This window comes from Dendrobium catenatum, unplaced genomic scaffold (genome assembly GCF_001605985.2).
Source record: "Dendrobium catenatum unplaced genomic scaffold, ASM160598v2 fragScaff_scaffold_974, whole genome shotgun sequence".
Classification (NCBI taxonomy): domain Eukaryota; kingdom Viridiplantae; phylum Streptophyta; class Magnoliopsida; order Asparagales; family Orchidaceae; genus Dendrobium; species Dendrobium catenatum.
In genome coordinates this window covers 3,222,205-3,243,666 of record NW_021319436.1, presented here as the reverse complement: position 1 = coordinate 3,243,666, position 21,462 = coordinate 3,222,205, and the positions used below count along the sequence as shown (strand labels likewise).

At 33.8% G+C, this 21,462-nt stretch overlaps 1 protein-coding gene across 1 annotated transcript; it reads left to right on the top strand.

Annotated features, from left to right (window-relative positions):
* The first annotated feature begins 2,615 nt into the window (after positions 1 to 2,615).
* On the top strand, positions 2,616 to 21,211 carry LOC110103896 (TOM1-like protein 1). Its single transcript, XM_028697592.1, has 4 exons — positions 2,616 to 2,867; positions 3,818 to 4,449; positions 4,806 to 5,051; positions 20,526 to 21,211. The coding sequence occupies exons 2-4, from the start codon at positions 3,931 to 3,933 to the stop codon at positions 20,937 to 20,939; spliced, it is 1,179 nt and encodes a 392-aa protein (XP_028553425.1). The 5' UTR covers positions 2,616 to 2,867; positions 3,818 to 3,930; the 3' UTR covers positions 20,940 to 21,211.
* Positions 21,212 to 21,462: the final 251 nt, after the last annotated feature.

Below are 21,462 nucleotides of genomic sequence, written 5' to 3'. Positions count from 1 at the left end.
GGTTAGAAAAGTTATGAGGGTTTAGTGCTTCTTTATTTGATGCATGTATTTCTTTTAGGTGTTGAACGAGTGGAAAGGAGAAGTTCATAAGGATAGTAGGCGAAGCTCGTTGTGTTGAGGTAGGTAAATGTGTCTCCTTTAAATTTAGAAGAAAAATTCCATTTCTTTCACTCATAGCATGTTTTACATTATTATGCAAGCTCTAGCGTTTTTCCAATCACATTGCTTTTATATTCTTTTATGCTTTAAGTATCATGCTTATGTTTCTATGATTGCTTAATTGTTAAGAACTCATTTGGAAATGGTTTAGAGACATTTGAGCTTATACTTGTTACCATACATAAGCCTTTACTCATGCGCTAACTCACATTGCAAGTTCATCTTTTATGTAATAGTATTTAATGCATTTGTTCTTTCTAATGATTGCATTTGGCTCTTTTCTTTCTTCTTGCTATCATGAAACTATATAGCACATTAGGAGATAGTTGACCATATGCATGAATAAGAATCTCCTTATGAGTAATTAAAGAATGAATGCATGTGCTTGTTGATGCGGAGGTATCTTTGGTAAAGGGATGCTCTTTCGAGCATTGGTAATTGTGGTTCTTATGAACCAAATGGTAAAGGTGGTTCTTATGAACCAAATGGAAAAGGATTGGCCAAACAAAATGTACGTGATCAGTACAAAAGATACTTCCGAGACGGGTGATTATAAGATATACGTTATATTATATGCATATGCAACACTTTATGGTTCATGAAAACAATTCATGTATTGAGTTAAGTGATCGGTTGCAAGGTTAATTAAAGAAAGAGGCTTAATAGTGGACTTAAAGGAAGCTACTACATTCTTATGATTTGTTTAATGTTCATACAAAAAGCATCGACATACATGTTATTTCCCTCGCCTTGTTTTCTCTAAATTTAATTGAAAAAGCATTTACCTATTGAGTTATGACTCACCCTTGTTGTGGAGAATTTTTCAGGAGATCCTGCGAATAGAAAATGACAGACCGACCACCGCGCATTTACCGTCGTAGGGAAATGACGGGCGACAGGTTCTTTTAAGTTTTGTTATTTTGTTGATAGATGATTGTATGTATAGACTTTGAGAGAGTTAGATGTGTTTTGGATCCATTCTTTTGGAAGAACTCTTTATGTACTTATCCCTTTTGAATGATCAATACAACAACAACAACAACATCAAGCCTTTATCCCACTACGTGGGGTCGGCTACATGAATCCTTTTTCTCCATTGTGTTCTATTAAAAGTCAAATTCTCATTTAAACCTAATAAAGAAAGGTCATTCCTAATATTTTCTAACCAAGTCTTTTTAGGTCTACCCCTACCTTTCTTAACATAAGTCAAATCTAATACCTCTACTCTCCTAACCGGGTCATCGAAAGGCCGTCGTTTTATGTGACCAAACCATCTAAGGCGACTCTCTCTAATTTTATCTTCTACTGGAGCTACTCCAACCTTTTCACGTATATGCTCATTTCGTATCCTATCTCTAAGGGTAAAGCCACTCATCCACCTGAGCATTCTCATCTCTGCCACACTTAACTTAGTATTATGCTTCTCTTTTAATGATCAATGAAAACGAAAATTTTATTTCGATTTGCATTAGTGGCTCTTTCATTTTTATAGTAAAGATATAAATTTTTGTTGGATGATTTAATGTTATGATATGATAACTTGTCTCTTTTACCGTCCGACCTCTGTTCCCGCCTCACACTTGCGAGCTAACCGGGCCGGGTTGTGACACTATGATATGAGGTTCTGGACATGAAAAAATGCAATCATATTTCTTTACGTTGTTTATTGATAAGCTCTAGTTAATTATTAAAATGAAAAACAAATGCAATTCTTCTAATATAGATCCTGGAGTGTGACAATAATTTAAGTGTTGTTTTATGTAAAATTTTGAATGAGAGATTCTAGATGTATGTGTGAACCAATGACCCCTTATTTATAAACAAAGAAAATCATCGAAGTTATAGAATTATCTACAAAATTTAATTAGATGAAAATTTTTAAAATGTGAACTTGATGCAATTGTATAGCTAGGCAGACATAATTGTAATTGATTATGAGTTCCAAATTAAGGACAAGTATCATTGGTGAGAAAACCATAAAATTGGTTATCGAGTACTTTGGCAAAATTAACGAGTTCTTTTAGATGAATGATCTTAATAGTTGAGTGACTACATGAGCCAGTTATGTTAGTTCAATAGCTCAATATTGAGGGTCGAGTGAGAATTACCTATTGGGCAATTTGATGAGATTTAGAAATAGACGACTCAAAGCTCATAATAACCTCGAACTTGACGAGGTTTGAGTTACATGTAATCATAAACTTTAAGCTCGATTAAAATCATTATAATAATTTGATTAATTTATCTAGATGAATATGATTCTACAATAACAGTTAAACACTAAAAATAAAATTATGATGAAATTGTTAAAGAAGAGCCATGAAGCACAATACTTTCTAATAAACTAATTAAAAAAAAATAAAAAATAAAAAAGATTCTGCCCAACTGCTTGCGAGCGGTGCAGGTTATGGCCAGCTAGGCGCGATGCGCACGGCGCACCGACTCCTTGACCGAATGCAGGGACTAAGTCAGTCTCACAGAACTTTAAGTTCATTCCGAGCATTGGGCTTTGACGATTTTCCAATACCTCAATCGGTCCTCTTCTCGACACTTTCCTTACCATCTCGGCCAACTCGTCTCTTCATTCCGCGTCTCGCCGCCATCTTTTTCATTTTCTGTTCCACCGCTTCATCCCTGGATCTCTGTTTCTCTGCTAAAAGAATAATTGGAGAACTCAAAGAAGAAGAAACATAAATCGTATTTTACAGGTTAGCCAACGTTTCCCACTTCCCATTTCTTGCTCTTCAAATTGATGCCTGGCTATTTTAGATTCGCGGTTGTTGATTTAGTGTTATTATTATGAATTGATTACTCAGGAAATTTTATATCAATATGAGAATACGCTAGGCTTCACCTGAATCAATATTGGAAGCATGCTCGTTGATGTAATTGGCTTTTCTTTTTTCACTATTAGATCATTCGGCTTAGCAAATTCATAAAAATACTCGACTTGATTGAAACCCTAATGTTTTGATTATCTATCTGCGTATTTGATTTTGCGAGGCTCTTATGCCTTTTGGAAATCGCATTTGTTATGACTGTTGTCCTGTTATACTTGCATTTGTTAGTGATCTTGCTCTTGTTTTTTTCACTGCCCGAAATAACATTATGATTTGATGTTAATAATATTGAGCTGTGCTATGTTCTGTTGTTTAAAGAGTGCAATCTACTATATTGAGCTTTAGTGCAAATACTTATTTGTTATCTTTAATAATTATATTTAGTAATTATAGTTTGAAATTTTGGTTTTTTTATGTATAGATCGTATTTGTTGTACTCAGATTCATCCACGTCCTATTTATATTTGTTTAAAATGATCTTTCGAACCTGTTATCCTGTGTTTTATTGTATACCCATCCGGATCAGACATCATAGTTTCCATGTCCTCTCTTATATCAATGATGGTGTTTGTTTTAACATTGAATCAGCCTAATCCTCTTAATGAATGTGCAAGGGCGACCGTAAATTTCCTTTTATGTTTTCATTTGTTACAAGTATTTTTTGGAAACCCCTGAGAAATGCATATGTTTGTTTCTTGCTGTACTTCGATTTTGTTTGTTGCTTACTGTACTTTGATTTCTATTGGTTAGCTGCATCGTCTTACCAGGGATGGTTACAGTGTTCATATTTACTTATTCCTTATTTTCTATGTACGCAGCCTGAATCTTGAAGTCTATTGATCCAAATTTATTCTTGGAGACCCTATTGGCAAAGGGTTTCCTAGGAACGAGAGCATTCGTTTGGTCTATTTTCTAAAAAATTTTCTTGAAAATGGGTGACAATCTAATGGATAAGGTTAGCGCTTTTGGTGAGCGTCTGAAGATAAGTGGTTCTGAAGTGGGGAGGAAGATGACAGCGAGCATGAGCTCCATGAGCTATAAGATGAAGGAGTTCTTCCAAGGTCAGAACCCTACTGATAAGATTGTTGAAGAAGCAACATCAGAGACTTTGGAAGGCCCTGACTGGTCTATCAATCTTGAGATTTGTGACATGATGAATAGTGAGAAGGTTAACAGTGTTGAATTGATTCGAAGCATTAAGAATCGGATAATGACGAAGAATCCCAGAGTCCAATATCTTGCTCTTGTCCTTCTTGAGACGTGTGTGAAGAATTGTGAAAAAGCATTCTCAGAAGTTGCTGCTGAAAGAGTGCTGGATGAGATGGTAAAACTGATTGATGATCCCCAGACAATAGTGAACAACAGAAACAAGGCTCTTGTTTTGATAGAGGCATGGGGAGAATCTGGACAAGAGCTTCGTTACTTGCCAGTTTTTGAAGAAACATATAAGGTATCACTTGCATCCGAACAACCATCAATTATTTCCATAAGAAATCTCATCTCCATATTTCTTAATATGCTATATCATATTTAATGCAGTATGGAATACATTACAATTTCACATTTTCAAACTTAACTCTGTGTCTTGATGTACAACTGTGTAATGTAGCATATAGAAGCTTCTGTTATATGCTATATCATATTTTATTTTATTTATAAAATAATTAGGTAGTAGATTCTTTGTTTATTGGTTGGTATTTTGTAATTTTGATTGATTTTCAATCTTTTATTCAAACAAACCTCTCCCTATATCATCTATCATTTGTTCTGCATAAAATTTTCTGATGGGGTTAATCTTTTTTCTAGAGTTTAAAATCCAGAGGCATTCGTTTTCCTGGTCGTGATGATGAGAGTTTGGCTCCAATTTTTACCCCACCACGTTCAACTTCAGAGTCAGAGTCATTTGTTGGGGTTACCCAACAAGATCACAATGAAGTACATGTGCAAAGTTTTTCTACTGAACAAACCAAGGAAGCTTTTGATGTAACGCGAAATAGTGTTGAGCTCCTTTCAACAGTTCTATCCTCTTCACCCCAACAGGAGGCATTGCAGGTAGTTCAATTTTCGGTGAACTATATACTTCTTTCAACTAGATCTCACTGCATTTGTGTATATATGCAAGTGTTTTTTTTTTCATTTCCAAATATCTTTATGTTGATCATGCTATTTACTTAGTGTTTGCGGTACAGTTTAGAATTCTTTAATTATTTACTCATGCATTACTTTCTTTTGGTTAAAATTTCAATATGATTATCACCCAATTTTTATTTATATAGTCATAAAGTGATTGATAACTGCTGATGTTTTACACAAAAGTTGACTTATGAGTTATTTTTTTTCCCAGACCTTCGCTAACTATTACTTGATTGCCCTATGTTCCTTTTTGTACCCTAAAAATGAGAATAACTTTGCACCTGCTAAACTTGCACTATGCAACTTTCTGTATACTGTAGATACAACTATTTAAAAAAAATAGATATTTGTTTTTATCTAATTAAAAAATAGTTATGATCCTAAAAAATAATATTATATTATAATTAAACCTTCAAAATAATGTTCTAGATAATTCATGATATTTAATATATTTCCTACCTTAAAACATTTTATAATTATTTTGAATAGTAACTAGTTTTTTCTATAATTACTAACCTCTAATTTATTTTAGTGTCCACTCAACATCTGTAAGTTACCATTCCCCTCAAAAAATGAAGGAGAGTTTAGGTTGAGCCTTAGTTTTGTCTACCAGTAACTTGCCGTCCTTCTCTAGCAGCTTAATGTTGAGAGCTGTAGAGTCCCTTTCTCTTGGGTCTAGTTTCTACTGTTTTTTCTTAATATGCCCAAGGTGGATTTTACAGGGCATGGATCAATTTCTAACTGATCTTCTTTCTCTTTTTCTTTTTTTTATCTTGTTCTTTTCTTCCAGTCTATTCTGCCAAGTTAAAGGATGTTAGTGTGATTTTTTTTTTGGGGAGAGAGTTTGAGTATTGAAGCATAAATTTAATGTTGGAGGGATTTGATCCTAAGACCTTTACAATAACATAGAATTACTGCACCAACAAAGCTTGGGTATCCCTAATTTGATCACTGCTATTGAGCAATTGAAGAGAAATTAATTGAGAGGTCTTGATCTTGCAAGTGGAGATTGAGTGATGGAATGGATTTTACAGAAATAATATCAGTGAACTTGGTTGCTCTTTGCACTGCTATAGCAGCTCAATATTTGAGACAACTGAAGGAAACTTCAGATGAAAACAATTCAATTTCTTTGCCGTGGTATAAGGGCATGATTTTTTAATTTTGTGAATTAGGTCAGCAATAAATGTGTCAGAGATATAGGCATATAGTTTTTCTTCTGGTTGAGTTTAAGAAAATATTGGAATAAGGAGTAAGAAGGATAGTTAAAGTTAGATTAAGTGACTTTTGGTGCCCTTTAACCTGCAAATAGCAACTCCGTATTTGTGATAGAAGAAGGAAAATGCAGATGAAAACAAGCCAACGCTTATGCCTTGGTAAGGGGTTGGAACGGGATAGATGGGAATGTATCCTGGAGGTCGGTCAGGTCAAACAAGGCTATATAGAAGTCTTGTCATCCAATTAAGTAACACTATGGCCTAGCTGGCACGCCAAATTATATTCTGATTTACTAGCTACAACTAGATATTATATCAATACATAAGTTTTTTGTACTTATTTGTGAATTTTTGTTTGATTCACTTACATCTTTGATTATGTGTTGTGTTCATTTGACTTACTAATATTGCAAGTATGCATTTAACATTTCAATCCAAGGTTGCTTGAATACAAATGTTGGCCAGTTCTGATCAACATATAGATTGCAATTGAGCTATGTGGATGAAGTGAGGAAATGAGACTATAAAAAAGGCATATAAAGTTTTAAATTTTTTATCATTATGTACAATATTTTAGTCTTTACATATTATATAATTGAATCAAACAAAAACAATTAAGTGATTACATCGGTATTTGATATATATGGGTTAAGTAGGCGAGATTACTGGGTTTAGTCTCCATCAAATAGCTTTAGCATATGTTTGTGTTGAGATATCAAGTGATTGGCTCACCCATTAGGTTTAAACTTTTGGGTTGAAATTTGATTTGAGCACTACTAGATCAAGCCCAAATTTGGTCGCCTTTTGATTTACACTCTTTATTAAGTGGTGTCAGATTGATGGCCTGGTTGGGATCAAGTAGCTCATATGGTTTGTGGCTCCTGTGGATCTTTGGTAGTCTCCCAAGAGCAATGTTTTAAAATCAAGTGACTCCTACATCAGCTCCGTATGATCAAGTGTGCCCTTGGTGTATGACGCTCAATAATTAAAAATATATTTCAGTTTGAATGGGAGTGATGGTCAATGTGGAGTGCCCTCACATAAATTGGAAATTATTAAGGCACTTAGGAGTAATAGGTTTAATCCCACATTGGATGAGTGAAAAATATGCTGGTGTAGTGATGCCAATTTATTTAAGCCTCATCTAGAAACCTAAGCTCTGAATTAAAAATAGATTTGATATTAGTATATCAAGTACAACTTATGTTCCTTTTGATCTACAATTCCCAACAAAATATACTTTAGGTATATTATGCTTAGAAGTACTAGTAGATTCAACAGCTTATGCTTGATTTTATGAACTATAAAACATGTGAAACTTGTGAAGCAGCATGAAACTTCCACCTTTGAATTTTATCTTTTGTGCACGGTAATCCTATAGTCTTAGTCCACCCTAGCACCTCCATCCCTAGATTCCTTTCCTATGTTTGCTGCTAACACAATCGTATATTCTTGATTGGTAGATATGGCATTTTTCATTGTTCAATACATCTTAGAATATGAAGGGTAGAAAAAGTTGTTGTGCAGGGAAAAATAACACTGTGGGGCAACCATCGTGAATGAAGGCCTAGTGGTATCATGAGCTGGTAGATTTTAGCTGCATCACCATCCTTCCCTTGGTAATTCATCACTTATACTAAAGCTTTTGAACTCTTTGAGGGAAGTAGGAGATGGAGGAGAATTCAGGAGGCAGTAGGGGAGTATAAGAGGTGGCGGAGGATTGGAGGAATTGACAAATTTAATTGAAAGGATGGCAAATGGAGGATTGCAAATAGGGACTTGTGGGACTTGATCTTTTAATGGCAGGTTGTGGGCTCCGAAAATTCGCTCCCCGGTCTCTCCGCCTCCCTTTCCTTTTTTGTGTCGCGTCGATGAGAGTTTTAACGAGTTTACGTTTCAAGGTAAATTTTCAGAAGGAAAATTGGGTTTTGAATAAGATATTACCTAGAGACTTTGCCCTCATTTTGCGAGGACTTTTATTATCTAAGTTCACGTTTCCTATAGGTGCAAGCCCCTATAATTAATTACCCCTCCCAATAACTAGAGAGAACTTTCGATTAAGGGTAGTCGTCGAATAGATACGTTGTATCCAGTGTATAGTAGCATCAATTTTAAATGTTAAAAATTAAAATTTATCACCACGCACTTAAAGCGAATGATGTGGGAATTGATGATGAATCCGATCAAGATCCCATGGTTCCCTCATTTCTGGTCATCATTGTTCCTAGTTTATTTAGTGAGAGGAGGTAGTCAACCCAACCTGACTGAAGGATCATTGTCGATAGCCATGAGTTGATCTGTTCAAGGGTACCTTGTAGACTTGTGGTGAATTTTTTCCTAAGGGGATATATTTGAGTCCACCTTAGTTAATAAAAGGCTTTGTTCTTTATCGATTATATCCTATTAATTTATTAATCAAGGGTTTAAAGCCATTGGGAACATACAGGCTCTAACCATGATAGTAATTTAGTAGTATCAAATTGAATGTAAAACCGCCCGGTCAGAGGGTCCTTGTCATAACCATTTACCTATGGTGTTATTTGATGGTGAAACCACCGGTTAGAGGACATGCGTCGCATTCTTACTGACAAAAGATGATTTGAGAATGAATCATAGTGATATTCTCGACTTGACATTCGCTCTTTGTGAACTGAAGTGATTTTCAAACTTGTCTACCTCCACAAACTACTGCAGAGAGTGAATGAATTTTGTTTTAAGTTATTAGATGATTAAATTTCAAATTTAAATATTAATATTATTAATATATGTAGAGTTTTTTTGAATCTTTGATAGGTTTTTGAGAATTAACCTTTGGTTGATATTTGCATTCAACACGGTTATAATCAGGGTGACATTAAAGTCAATTTAAATGCCTATATTTCATAGAAATTTAGAAGGCATTTTAAATGTTTTGGATCTCATCTGGTTGAGATTTTCTGTTAATACTGTCATCTTCGGGGATTATGGGTAATTTTATTTTATTAATCAAATCCTGTCGACTTTATTTTCTTGCCAATAGGGGATCAAGTTTAGTGTTTGTTTTATTTTTTTAGTGGTGAATCTTTCTTATAATAGACCTTGATGACCTAATATGAACGTATAAAACAAACAATCTGATCGATGCTATGACCGTGTATTTGTTCAGTTGTTCAAGTTATGTCAACTAATATCTTTTTAAAAAGGAGGATCCGACTTGAATTTAAGGTCACATTTGACCCACACAACATCCATAAACATCATGTGTGTGCATACATCACGCTCGTCGGAGCCCATATAGGTATATGCTTTTCAATACATCTTACTTGATATATTTACATGGTAGCAGTTTATATGCAATACAAGGGGTGTATACGTCATATTTGCATGTTCACACACACACTTATACTTTCATCTATATGTTGACCTACTTGCCATGTATTTATATGTTTGCATGTATACATGTATATTAAGATATGCATTTGCGCATTATTTAATGTGTTTACATGATGTGTGGTGGCTTAGTGTACTAGCGTGGCTTATGATGCATTAGCATGTTTGTACAATGCATTTATATATTGCCCGTATGTTTGCATAATGCATTTGTGTGATGATTCAAATGCTTTTGTGTGATGTATGATGTGTTTACATGTCGGTTTAGGATATTACTACTACAAAGTACATTTTGCATATTAGAGGGATTGTTTGCCTAATGCACTTTACATATGGGATGGCGTGCTTGCATACTGTAATGTGTAGATGCACTATATGATTGCGTATAAATGTAACACACAATCACAGTGCAACGTATTATGCATATTAAATGACGTGCTTACGTAGTGTGTTTCGCATGCAGCAAGGTATTGTGCTTAGTGCATTTGTATGTTAGGTGAGAATGCCCATAACATATCTACTTATTCCTAACTACATATTATCATGATGTTTTTGTGTTGTACACTTGCATGCTTCCCAAAGCATTTGCAAATTGTATATGCATATTCTGAATGTGTCAGCTCACATTTTAATGCATGAAGGGGAGTTCTTGAAATATTCATATATAGTCAATTGTGCAGGTGATTATCATTTGAAGAATGCGCAAGTTTCTATTAAGAGCTTGTAAACGCTTTATGCCCGTTTGCATAAATGCTGCAGATCCGGTGACGTTTAACTCATTTCATCTTCTGCATGTTATTTTCTTCAAATTTTGCTCGTAAGAGTATATTTCTTCATGTAAATGCGCTATACAATGTTTCAGGATTCATCCACCTTTCATTTGTAAATGAGCTATTATATTTGACGCGATGACCTAGCGTTAGCATTTTCGTGTTTCTGTCTAGCAGCAATCTGCAATCTTTACGACAGATTCCCCGCTTTTGCTTACATGTGAGTCGTAGCGCTTTGCTACAGTTCATTTGCTGCTTCTTGTAGGTAGACTATTGTGCAATGCAAGCTCTGTTAAGTTTGTTTGTGGACTAGCAATAGACAATAGACATTCATAAGTCATCGGTTATTGTATGTAGGTAAACTGCATTTGGTGTAAATCGTCTAACCTTGTTTATAGGTGGGACTGCTATATGTATTGTAAGCTTGTATGCTCTGCCATAATCCTACTTCTTTAACATGCAGGTAAGTTGTGTATATGACGAATCTTCCACAGTGGCTCGTAGATGCCCATATTCATTGCAAATCTTCTTGTATATGCTCGTATAAGGTGTTATTTTTTGCAGGCAAGTTAGCATGCTTGCTTGGAGTTGAATGATATTGATTGCGTGCAAACTGTATTTATTTCGAATTCATTGTTATATCTTGGTCATCAAATCATCACATTCATTACATATTGACCTCTTTTGTTTGCCGGGGGGGTTAATATGCTTGCTTGAAACTGAATTGTTGTTGACGGTAGGAATGCCCTTTGCATTCATTACTATTTGATTTAAAAGAGTTAATTTTGAAAAAAAAATTAATTTTTTTGGGAAAGATTAATTTCTGAAATTTTAAAATTGAACAAATCATTATAAATGATATATCACCTCGAAAGGTGAACATATCATTCCCTAATAGGTTTAAATTACAAAACTTTGAATTCATCCTGATTATCATAGTCAAACTCAGGAAAGAATCATATATGAACCCGGAGGGTCAACATTAAATCCGATCGAGTGTTTGACAATAATGATCCGGATAGGAGATCATTAATTTCATAATCAAAATAATTATAATAAAGCAATATATCTTCCCGAGAAAAGTTGATATTGTCTATTATCGATTATTTGAATATGATGATAATGATAGCCATTTTTTTAATTTCCCAAAAGATAATTAATTGAAATTTTTTAAAAAATTGATTTTTAAAGAATTAGATATGAGTTTCTAAATCTCCTACGAGCGCAAGCCGTCGTAGTTAATTATATCATTTGAAATTGGAGTTTTCTTACGAATACTCTTGATTAAAATAACGATATGCAAAGGTTGATATTAAAGGTGGTAAGGCTTGGAATTTTCAAATGGAGTTGGATCAAAGTTGAACACTTATTTTAGGAGTCAAGGGAGGAATGTTGGGGAGTGTTTTAAGATTCTGAAATAATTGAGAAATACTCTAGCATATTTTAAGTGTTGGGTTTGAATTTGATTGAAAGAGATTTAAGTTTGAGTTGTCAATTTTATTAGAAAGTTGGGATTCAATTCTTGGAGGTTGAGGTCTTATAGTCTGAGCTTGCCTCAGAACTTAAGTCTAAATTGGGTACTGAAAATCAGTGATCCGAATCTAGTTAATGTAATGCAAATCTGGACTTACCCCAGCTTGGATTGGGGAGCCAGCTAAACCACTTAAGCGCTTCAAAACCATGAGCCCAGTCTTTTATGTAAGAGTGGTAGGGATGATGTATTAAGGTAAGTTTGAGGAAAGTGAGGCCGACATCTAGAGCAGATCCTAAATGACCCCTTAATTTATGTTGAGTATTTGATGCTTAAGCTAAAATGCAATTAAGGTTTTAGACATATTTAAGTTTGTATCTAATATAATGCATGCATATTGACTCAATGAATGTTTAAATTTGAATGAAGCAATTTTAAAAAGACTTAAAAATATATATATTTTTAAAAGAATGCACAGATTTCCCTTTGACTGATTTGCACCCTCATAGACTAGGTGGTTTGCCAAAACCCCCAGGCGGGGAGGTGCCTAACATAAAGAAAAAAGAGTGCAACAAAAATGTTATGCAGACTCCTGGTGGCCTTGAGCTTACTTCTTAAAACGTTAGAATAACTATGTTATCTTAAAAAATTTAATTTTATTCAAGTAGAAATAGTTTTAATTGAGTCCTCACGACCCTCCGATCGGATTCCAGGCTAAAACAAGCACGACATGCAAGTAAAAAGGCTAAAAAACATACAATTTATAATGTGCAATCAATTAAACAAATCAATTAAATTAATTACTCAAATTGAATGTCTATATAGCAAGTGCCACTTAATATTATATCCCAAAATTGCAGAAAGATAGTGGCTGGGTGCCACTGACAACAAGCCCGTTTTTTTACTCTTAAGACTCAACTAACTTTGAGAATGAGTCTTCTCATTATCTAGTTCTTCGTCCTTCTACGCATTCTTGGATCGTCGGGTCTGGATATCCAAATGAAAAGAAACTCCTCATTGGAAAGTGTTATATTTACCCTTTGAATATTTTGAAGACACCCAAATTTGAATCTTCCAAATGGATAGGAACTCTCCCCTAAGGGATGTCCCTTTCTCTTTGGATTCCAAATTGGATGTTTAACATCCCATCTTAATTAGTTACTTCGACAATTATAACTGAATGCTAAAATCAAATTACATCAAATGAAATTGAAAAATTTAGACTTAACACCTACAAGGTTATCCTAATAATCAATATTTAAATAATATCACAAGCAGTTAATATTTGAAATTACAGTGCTCAAAATCACAATCACACTTGACCATACCCTTTTTAATTTAAAGGACTTAAGCAAATTTCTGAAGCACATGTGCAAAGCATATTATTTATTTTAATGCCTCCTTTATTTTATTGCCATGTATGAGCATGGCCACATGCATAATATTAAATTAGTATAAATCGTTCATAAACTAAGGGTGAATCTAACACACAATCAATCACATTATAGAGTACAGAAATTAAGTAAACAAAAAACATCAATCTAAACTAGCAACCAACATGCAGTAAAAACTTGAAATACCCGACACACATTAGAAAAGTAAATATCGGCCTAGTCTAAGACTAGAGTTGGTTGTCCTAACAAACTATCTAAAGTGTGTGTAAAAGATTGTGTGATTTGGATGTTCTATGTATGATATTTGATTGAAGTGGCTTGATGTTTTGATTGGTTGAAAGGTTTAAGAAAAATTTTAATTAAAGTTTAAATATTAATGATTTAAAATTGATTTTAAGAGTTATTTTTAATTATTTGTTGGATACCACATTTGTTGCTCATCGAGGCCGTGAAGTTTATTTCATCTTCTTTAGATAATTTAATAGCCTCGTAGGCCTGGATTACTCAGTGGTAACCAGTATGATTAAGTGATTTAAATTGATTAAGGTTTAAGGGTTGATTAATTTTTAATTAAGGTTGGTTGATTGTTGGTTTTAAGGTTGTTAAAGATTTCTATAAGTTTAAGTGTTTTTTGAATTTTTAGAATTTTTTGGATTATTTTAATCATTTAATTAAGGTCAAAACTTGACTTTTTGATTAAGGTTGATTTATGAAAAGTAAGTATTTTTATAAAATATTAGACCTTAAGATGACCCGTTAGACTGTAAGAATGCTGGATTTGGATTTTTCTACATTTTATTATGAATGTTTGAAGTTTTGACTCGATTTTTGACTTAAGTTGATCAAAAGTTGACTTTTTCAAATTTGAATGATTTCTGATGGTTTGATATTTTTAATAAATATTAGATTTTATTTTGAGTTGAATACCTTTAAGTTTGATCAATTTGGAATTTTTTGGAGTTAGTTATGATTTTTCAAAGTTTGAGTATTTAATTAAAGACACTTTTATTGATTTTGCTCCAAATGAACTTCCAATTCCTTAAAATCAACTCCAAAGGGCAGGAATGACCTATGGAGAGATTCTCAAGTGTTTCGAAATTTTCTAGATTTTTAAATTATTTTTAATTAATTAAATTAATTAAATCTTGATTTTTAATTAAAATCAAATTAAGCTTAAATTTACTGTCAAATCAAATGGCTTTTAATTTTCTTATGTTGTAAATTGAATTATGGTTAGTTTAATGTATTATTTGTATTTTTTGGATTTAAAATTGATTTATTATAAATTTTGAAATTTTTAAGGCTTAATTAAGGGTTTAAGTTTAAGTAACTTAATTAAGGGGCTTAATGGTTTAAAAAATCAGTGAAAAAGTTTCTTAAGACTGTATGTGTTACTAAGTTTGAATGTTCAAAGTTTCAAGTCAATAGGAAGTGTATCCTAATTCTTAAAATTTTTCTATGTTCTTTAAATGAGTTTTTAATTTTTGTCCTTAGTGATGTCTCTAAGTTAAGTAGGTTTGAATAAAATCTTTCTAACCCTTGGCCAACATATATATGCATAAACACAATAACAATCAATTCCTAGATTTAGGAGAACCTAAGCTAAGTGGTGTGTGCTTTTTAAGCATGCAATGATTAACATAAAATTTGTAATTAAAGATTAAACAAGCGAACAATCAAGACATGATTGTTCACTAATCACCCCCATTAATTCTATTCATTCAAGCTTAATTTTTGCTTAACATTTTAATGGATCTCTCAATTATTTAAAGATTTAAATATGTATAATTTTAAAATAAATTTCAAACTATAAATATATATATAAACATATATATAAAGATATAAGATTTAAAATAAGATAATTAAAAATATTATTAAAATAATTTTTTAAAAGATTAGAGATCCATGATTTTTTAAAAATAATTTGAAAATAATTTTAATTTTAAAATATTTAATATAATATTTAATTAAATATTAGATATTCAATAATTTAATTATTTGATAATAATTAAATGTTAAACTTTAAAGTTAATTTTCAATTAAAGTATTTTTATTTAAAAAATTTTTAATTCATTATTTAAAATTTTTGAATTAATTTGAATTTCTTAAGTTTAAGATTAATTAATGTATTTAAATTAATTAAAGTTTAAAATTATTTTAAAATCAATTAAATTAGTCTTAAAAGTTTTTGAAAATTTTAAATTATATAAATGATTTTGTTGAATTTTTAAAATTATTTAAATTTAATTTTAATTAAATATTAATTAATATTTAAATATTTAATTAATTAAAAAAATGATTTAAAATATAGAAATATATCTAAATTAAACTAATTTTAATTTATTTTTAAAATAAATGTTTAATTATTTAACATATTTTAATATATAAACTTTTAAAATTTGAAAAAATATTTAATTTAATATCAATTAAATAATTAAAATTAAAAGTTTAAAATTTTTTAAAAATATTTTTAATATGTTAAAATAACTTTAAATTTAAATTAAAAGATTTAATTTTTGGATATTTTAATATAAAATATTAATTTTTAATTAATTTTTTGAATTGTCTGTATTTAAAAATAAATTTTATAAATAAATTTGAAATAAATAATAAAAGTCGTCAGTGGCTGTAGTGGAGGCCGCGTGGCGCACGGTGTTTTGCTGGATAAAACCATGGCTAATCATTTGCGGCGACAGAATTAAATGGTAACGAATGCGCCGCCACTAATCATTAACATTTAATGATCCGCGGATGCGTCTTCTACTAAACCACGTCAGCGCGAGATTTTGACCCTTGTATCCTCCGCGTTTTTGAATTAGCGGTCCAAATATAGCCGGACAGTAATCCGATCTGGAGGAAGCTTGCATACGGTCGGATTATCGCTCGGAAATGCTCGATCGGGGAGATCAACGACCTAGATCTCATATAGTTAAGCAGACTAGGTTAATCGAAGCCCTTAACTAAAAAAACGTCTCGTTCTTTGAAAATACTCAACTATTTCATATGAAATTTTAAACATGAGTATCATGCACGAATAGAAATTATGGGGGATGCTTTATTTGGCTTAAAACAAGCTTAATAAAAACTATTTAAACTAGTGTAATCTAGACTAGGGTTAGAGTTTATACCTCATTCAATAGACGGATTAATCCTACCTCATTCAATAGGCAGATTAATCCGTTTAAAGTCTTGTTGCACTTGTAGACTGGCCATGCTTAATCCATTTTTAGAAGCCTTGACTTGAGAAGCTTCCTATCGCACGCTACAAGCCTTAGACGGAAAATGGCTTTGGCTCGCCGGAATCTGATCGTCGGCGAGGTTTGACCGGGTGGTTTGGACTTGGATTAAGTGTAGAGAGATCTGGAGAGCTTGAACGAACTGGGAGTTCGACTAGAGGGAGCTCGAATGGAGAGAGAAGACTAGGTGGAGAATGAGGACTCATTTCCTTCATTTGCCCTATTCAAACGTCCTTAGATAGGATAGCTCTCTATTACCATCATGAAGTTGATAAGTGGTCTTCTTTGTGGATCTGTCCACTCATCACAAACCAAAGTAACTCCGTTTTCCTTCTAAACTCCTCTAGTAGGCTCAAACAACTTCTCAATATTATCCCTCTCTCTTTGCAACAACTTCGTTCTAATGACATTATATCCTGGTGGCACGTATCCTCAAAGATTATTATTGCATGCGTAGGTAAATGCATTCTTGTAATGTGGATACTTTTCTAGGTTAAAATGAAATCCAGCTGAGTAAAACATTCTAGCTATTTTCTTAATCTAGTTGTTCTCTCATTTGTAAATTAAATGCTTTCTCCAAAACACTATCTACAACATGTTTTCTTCTTTTTGGTTCAAATCCCTCCATCCGAAAAAGCCCTTTGTTTACAGTATTATCATCACTTCTAATTGAAGAAGATGATGAAAGATATGAAGCATAAGTGCTTGGAAGTGGAATATGTTTTGGAAGCTTTTTTTTACTCTTTTGCTCAGCTTCACTGATTTTCCTTTGTAATTCAACCATTTGTGATGAGCTTATCTTCGGGCATATTTTAATTCCATGACCACTAATTTTCAACAAATAAGCTTTCACTCTATAATATGATCCTTTGTATGTGACATTACAAAAATTACATTTGAATGCAATATTGCCTCCCCTTCTGAAGTTTTACCTATTTTTGTCACATAACCCCACAGAGGTTTGTTATCTTCAATATTGGTCTCTGATGGACTATCATCAGATCCAATTCCTACACCACTAGAGCTCATAATCGTACAAAAGATCAACACAAATTAAACTACCTGAATTTGAAACATGAAAAATTTTATATAAAAGTGTAGATATATTGCGACTGTGCTGGGGGTCCAAGGGGGCGCTGCTCCCTGGCGGGGTTCGACTTGCCCTATCAGGTTGCGGGGTCAAGGGGCAGCGCCCCTGCAGGGGTTTCTGGGAACAGCGCCCGCTAAACAAATTTTTATTGTAAGTGTTATTTTAAAGCTTTCTCTTCCTTCTCGGTACTGCTTGGTACCATTCGATACCCCTCTGTACCGAGCAGTACCGAGTTCCAGTACGAGCGGTACTGAGTTCCAATATCGCTCGGTACCAAGCGGTACCGAGTATCTAGCGGTACAGAGCGAGCGGTACCGATCAGTACGGAGCGGTACCGATCAGTACTGAGCAGTACCGAGCGGTACCGAATACCGAGTCACTCCGTCGAAGAAGAACGAAGAACTAAGAAAATGAACCTTCACTGCTCACGTCGCCTTCACTGTTCGCGTCGTCGAGTTGCTCCGTCGACAAAGAATGATTATATCGGCTTTAATGCTTGCGCCGTCAAGCCTCTTCGTCGACGAAGGATGATTCTGTCCGCTTCTATGCTCACGTCGTCGAGCCACTCCTTCGACTATAACGAAAAAGACGAACACTTGTGCAAAAACGAAAAACCTAGCTCGCCGAAATATTTAAGCCGCAAATGTGGATAGCCGAAATCAATAAGGTAAATTGCGGCTTTGTTTTTTTTAATAAGACGCGTATCTGATTCGCGTGTCTTCTCAAATTTAAATTATATTTTAATTTGACACAGCAAAGCCGTCCCCGTCCGACACGTATCCGTGTCGTATCGGAGGCGTATCTGTATCCGACACATGTCCGATACAGCATGCCTTATAAATAGGAGTATCCGTACAAGGTGGCACCAAAGGTTTATTGAACTGGTACCTAAGGGCTTAAGATTAAATACTTGAAATTTGGAAAAGTATTCAAAGTGGTTTGACCAAGTGTGGGCGTGTTGACTTGGTCGACTTGCTTTGGATTGAATGGGCAATCATTGGAGTATGATTGGACCATGAATTAGAGCTTAAATTCAAATTTGATATGGGTTGATTAGGTTAAATTGATCTTGGTTTGGCCATGGCTTGAGGTTTGACCTTAATTGGAATTTGACCAAGTGCTCCATAGTCAAGCCATCCCATAGATATGACAATCAACACTCTATCATTGTGGATAATAACCCTTAGAATCATAGAAAGCCCCATGATAAACATGCCTGGTAGTGTATAATCCTTACTCTGTGTCCTCAGAGTGCATTCCCCTTATGTGAGTCTAATCCCATTTTGGATGACTAGATTGGTTAACCAATGCCTCCGAAGGAGAGAGAATCATATATTGATACTTCTAACTAGACTTAGCCATATGTTGTGACACTAAGCCAACTTTGGTATGAACCAGTCGAACCCAATTTCCTTTACGTCTTTGAACCTATGAAGAAGTATCGGTCATGTTGGTCCCTTCAAGCATTTTCTATCTTAGAGAAACTTTGGGCCTCACTTTGAATGGAGGCTGTCTTTAACGTACTTCTATATTGGTTTACTCAATATATCTTTGATATGAGACAATCCATTTCTACTAATCTAAAGATATCTTTGATATGAGACAATCCATTTTTACTAATCTAGACAATGTGACCTTCCAACTCTCTATTGGTTCTCCACTAAGTTGACTAAGAACGAGGGTACCATAGGTTCTTGATTAAGTTGATCATTCATCCCCATTCTTTCTCCGCATACATAAATTTAATTTTCAACCATCAATCCATAGCATAGTAATATCCTTAACTGAGTGTGTTCTTTGACATGGGGCACGATTTGTAATTAATTAATCATGGGCTTTTATGCCCGTGGAAAATCTCAATCCCCTAGAATTAAAATAAACTTCTATTAGCCTCACAACTGGCTAGGGGAAATCTCTGGGGTCCTATTAGAATTTTCCTTTGAAACCCCATGATGTTCAACATTCCTTTGCTTTGCAGGAATTCTAAAAGAGCGAGAAGGAAATAGATATTGCACCACAAACTCACGAGTGCCTTTCAAAACTCATAAGATTGCATCATGATGATCTAAATTGGTTTTTTATCCAGCAGAATTTAATCAATTAAATAGTTTTTTTTTGTTTTCTTTAAATGGAAATATCTAATGCATTGCTCTAACCAACTATGGGTTATGGTACGCCATCTCTTCTCATTATCAATGATTTGCAATTTTTTTATTTCTTCAAAATGAAGAGGCTTGCCTCGTAGCTATTGAAGCTCAAGATGTAGGCCTGCTTGACTTGGTGATGTGCATTTGCATTAATTTCCAAATGACAGGGAAATATATCTTCAGTGTCTCTTACTATCTACATTTACTGCTTAAATCCAAAAATAAATGATTTTTCCAAAGGAAGTTTGGTGCATATTGACCATGACTTGCCAAGGAATTTTTGGTTGTAATGAAAGGAAAAGAAGGGAACAAAAGAGGAAGAGAAACTGTCATAACTAGGTTTGGCTCACATAACCATTATGATGACCAAAATACATTTAAGATTTTAGAGTTATAACTGTGATTTAAAGCGAGAGCACTATTTAGGAAGACTTTTATTGCGGTCTACTTTTGATGATTTGAAAAGGTACATCTCTAACTACATTCCCTTGATTCACATGAATTAAAAAGTTTCAATTATGTATGTCTTTTTGCCGTCATTGGTGTAATTCAATAATGAATGCAGAATTGCAATGCCTTGCTATTACTGAACGGGCAAAACCATTAATGTTTATTTGTATAAGAGTCAGTTTTAGTAGCTGATGCATGCAAGCATATATGAAGGTTGAACAATTAGTTACCGTTTGTTTATGCATGTAGGATGATTTGACAACTACTCTAGTACGGCAGTGCCGTGAATGCCAATATACTGTTCAAAGAATTATTGAAACTGCTGGCGAAAATGAAGCTGTGATCTTCGAAGCCCTGAACTTAAACGATGAACTCCAAAAGATCCTATCCAAGTATGATGACCTGAAGAAGCCTCAGATTGTCCATTCCGAGCCACAACCAGCCTTAATTCCCGTTGCTGTTGAGCATGAAGACTCACCCAGACTCAGCAAGGAGGAAGCTCTTGTAAGGAAGCCTGCAAGATCTAGAACAAAGGGAAGTCACGTGGATGATGACATGATGGATGATTTGGATGAAATGATCTTTGGGAAGAAGGGGGAGAGCACTTCGGACGAGCATGATCAAAGAAAACAGCAGCAGAAGCATGATCTTATTACATTCTGAGCTTCTTAAGCCAATATTGAGTATATCATTCCAGACTTTCAAGCTCTGAAGAAAACCATAAAGTATTTTTTTTTTATCTTTTGAATTCTCTTTCAACATTTCTCCGTGCTGCATTGTTTGGAATGTGAGAATTCTTTATTGTGTATTTATGATGTTTTAGAATTTCTTTGGCTCATTGATAAACGTTTTTTAGTTGTGAACCACAGAACTGAATGGTGAAGAAACGACATATTATATAGAAAGAACTTCATATAATGATTCCTGTTCGCAAATTTGGTAACGAGCAATTGAATTTGATGCTAAATCCAAGTCTTTTGCTTCCCTCAAGACTTTTTTTTTTCTCTCTTCGGCAAGCCAGAGTTGTTCTTAAATTCTGAAGGATAATAGTTTAGGGTTTGCAAACCCATAATTTTCTGGATCACATTAATCAATTAATAACGCATACCTGAATTGGGTTGAAGATGTAAGCCTGTTATGTAGATTAACATGTGTTATTATGAAGTGGGCTCAAGTAAAGTGCCAA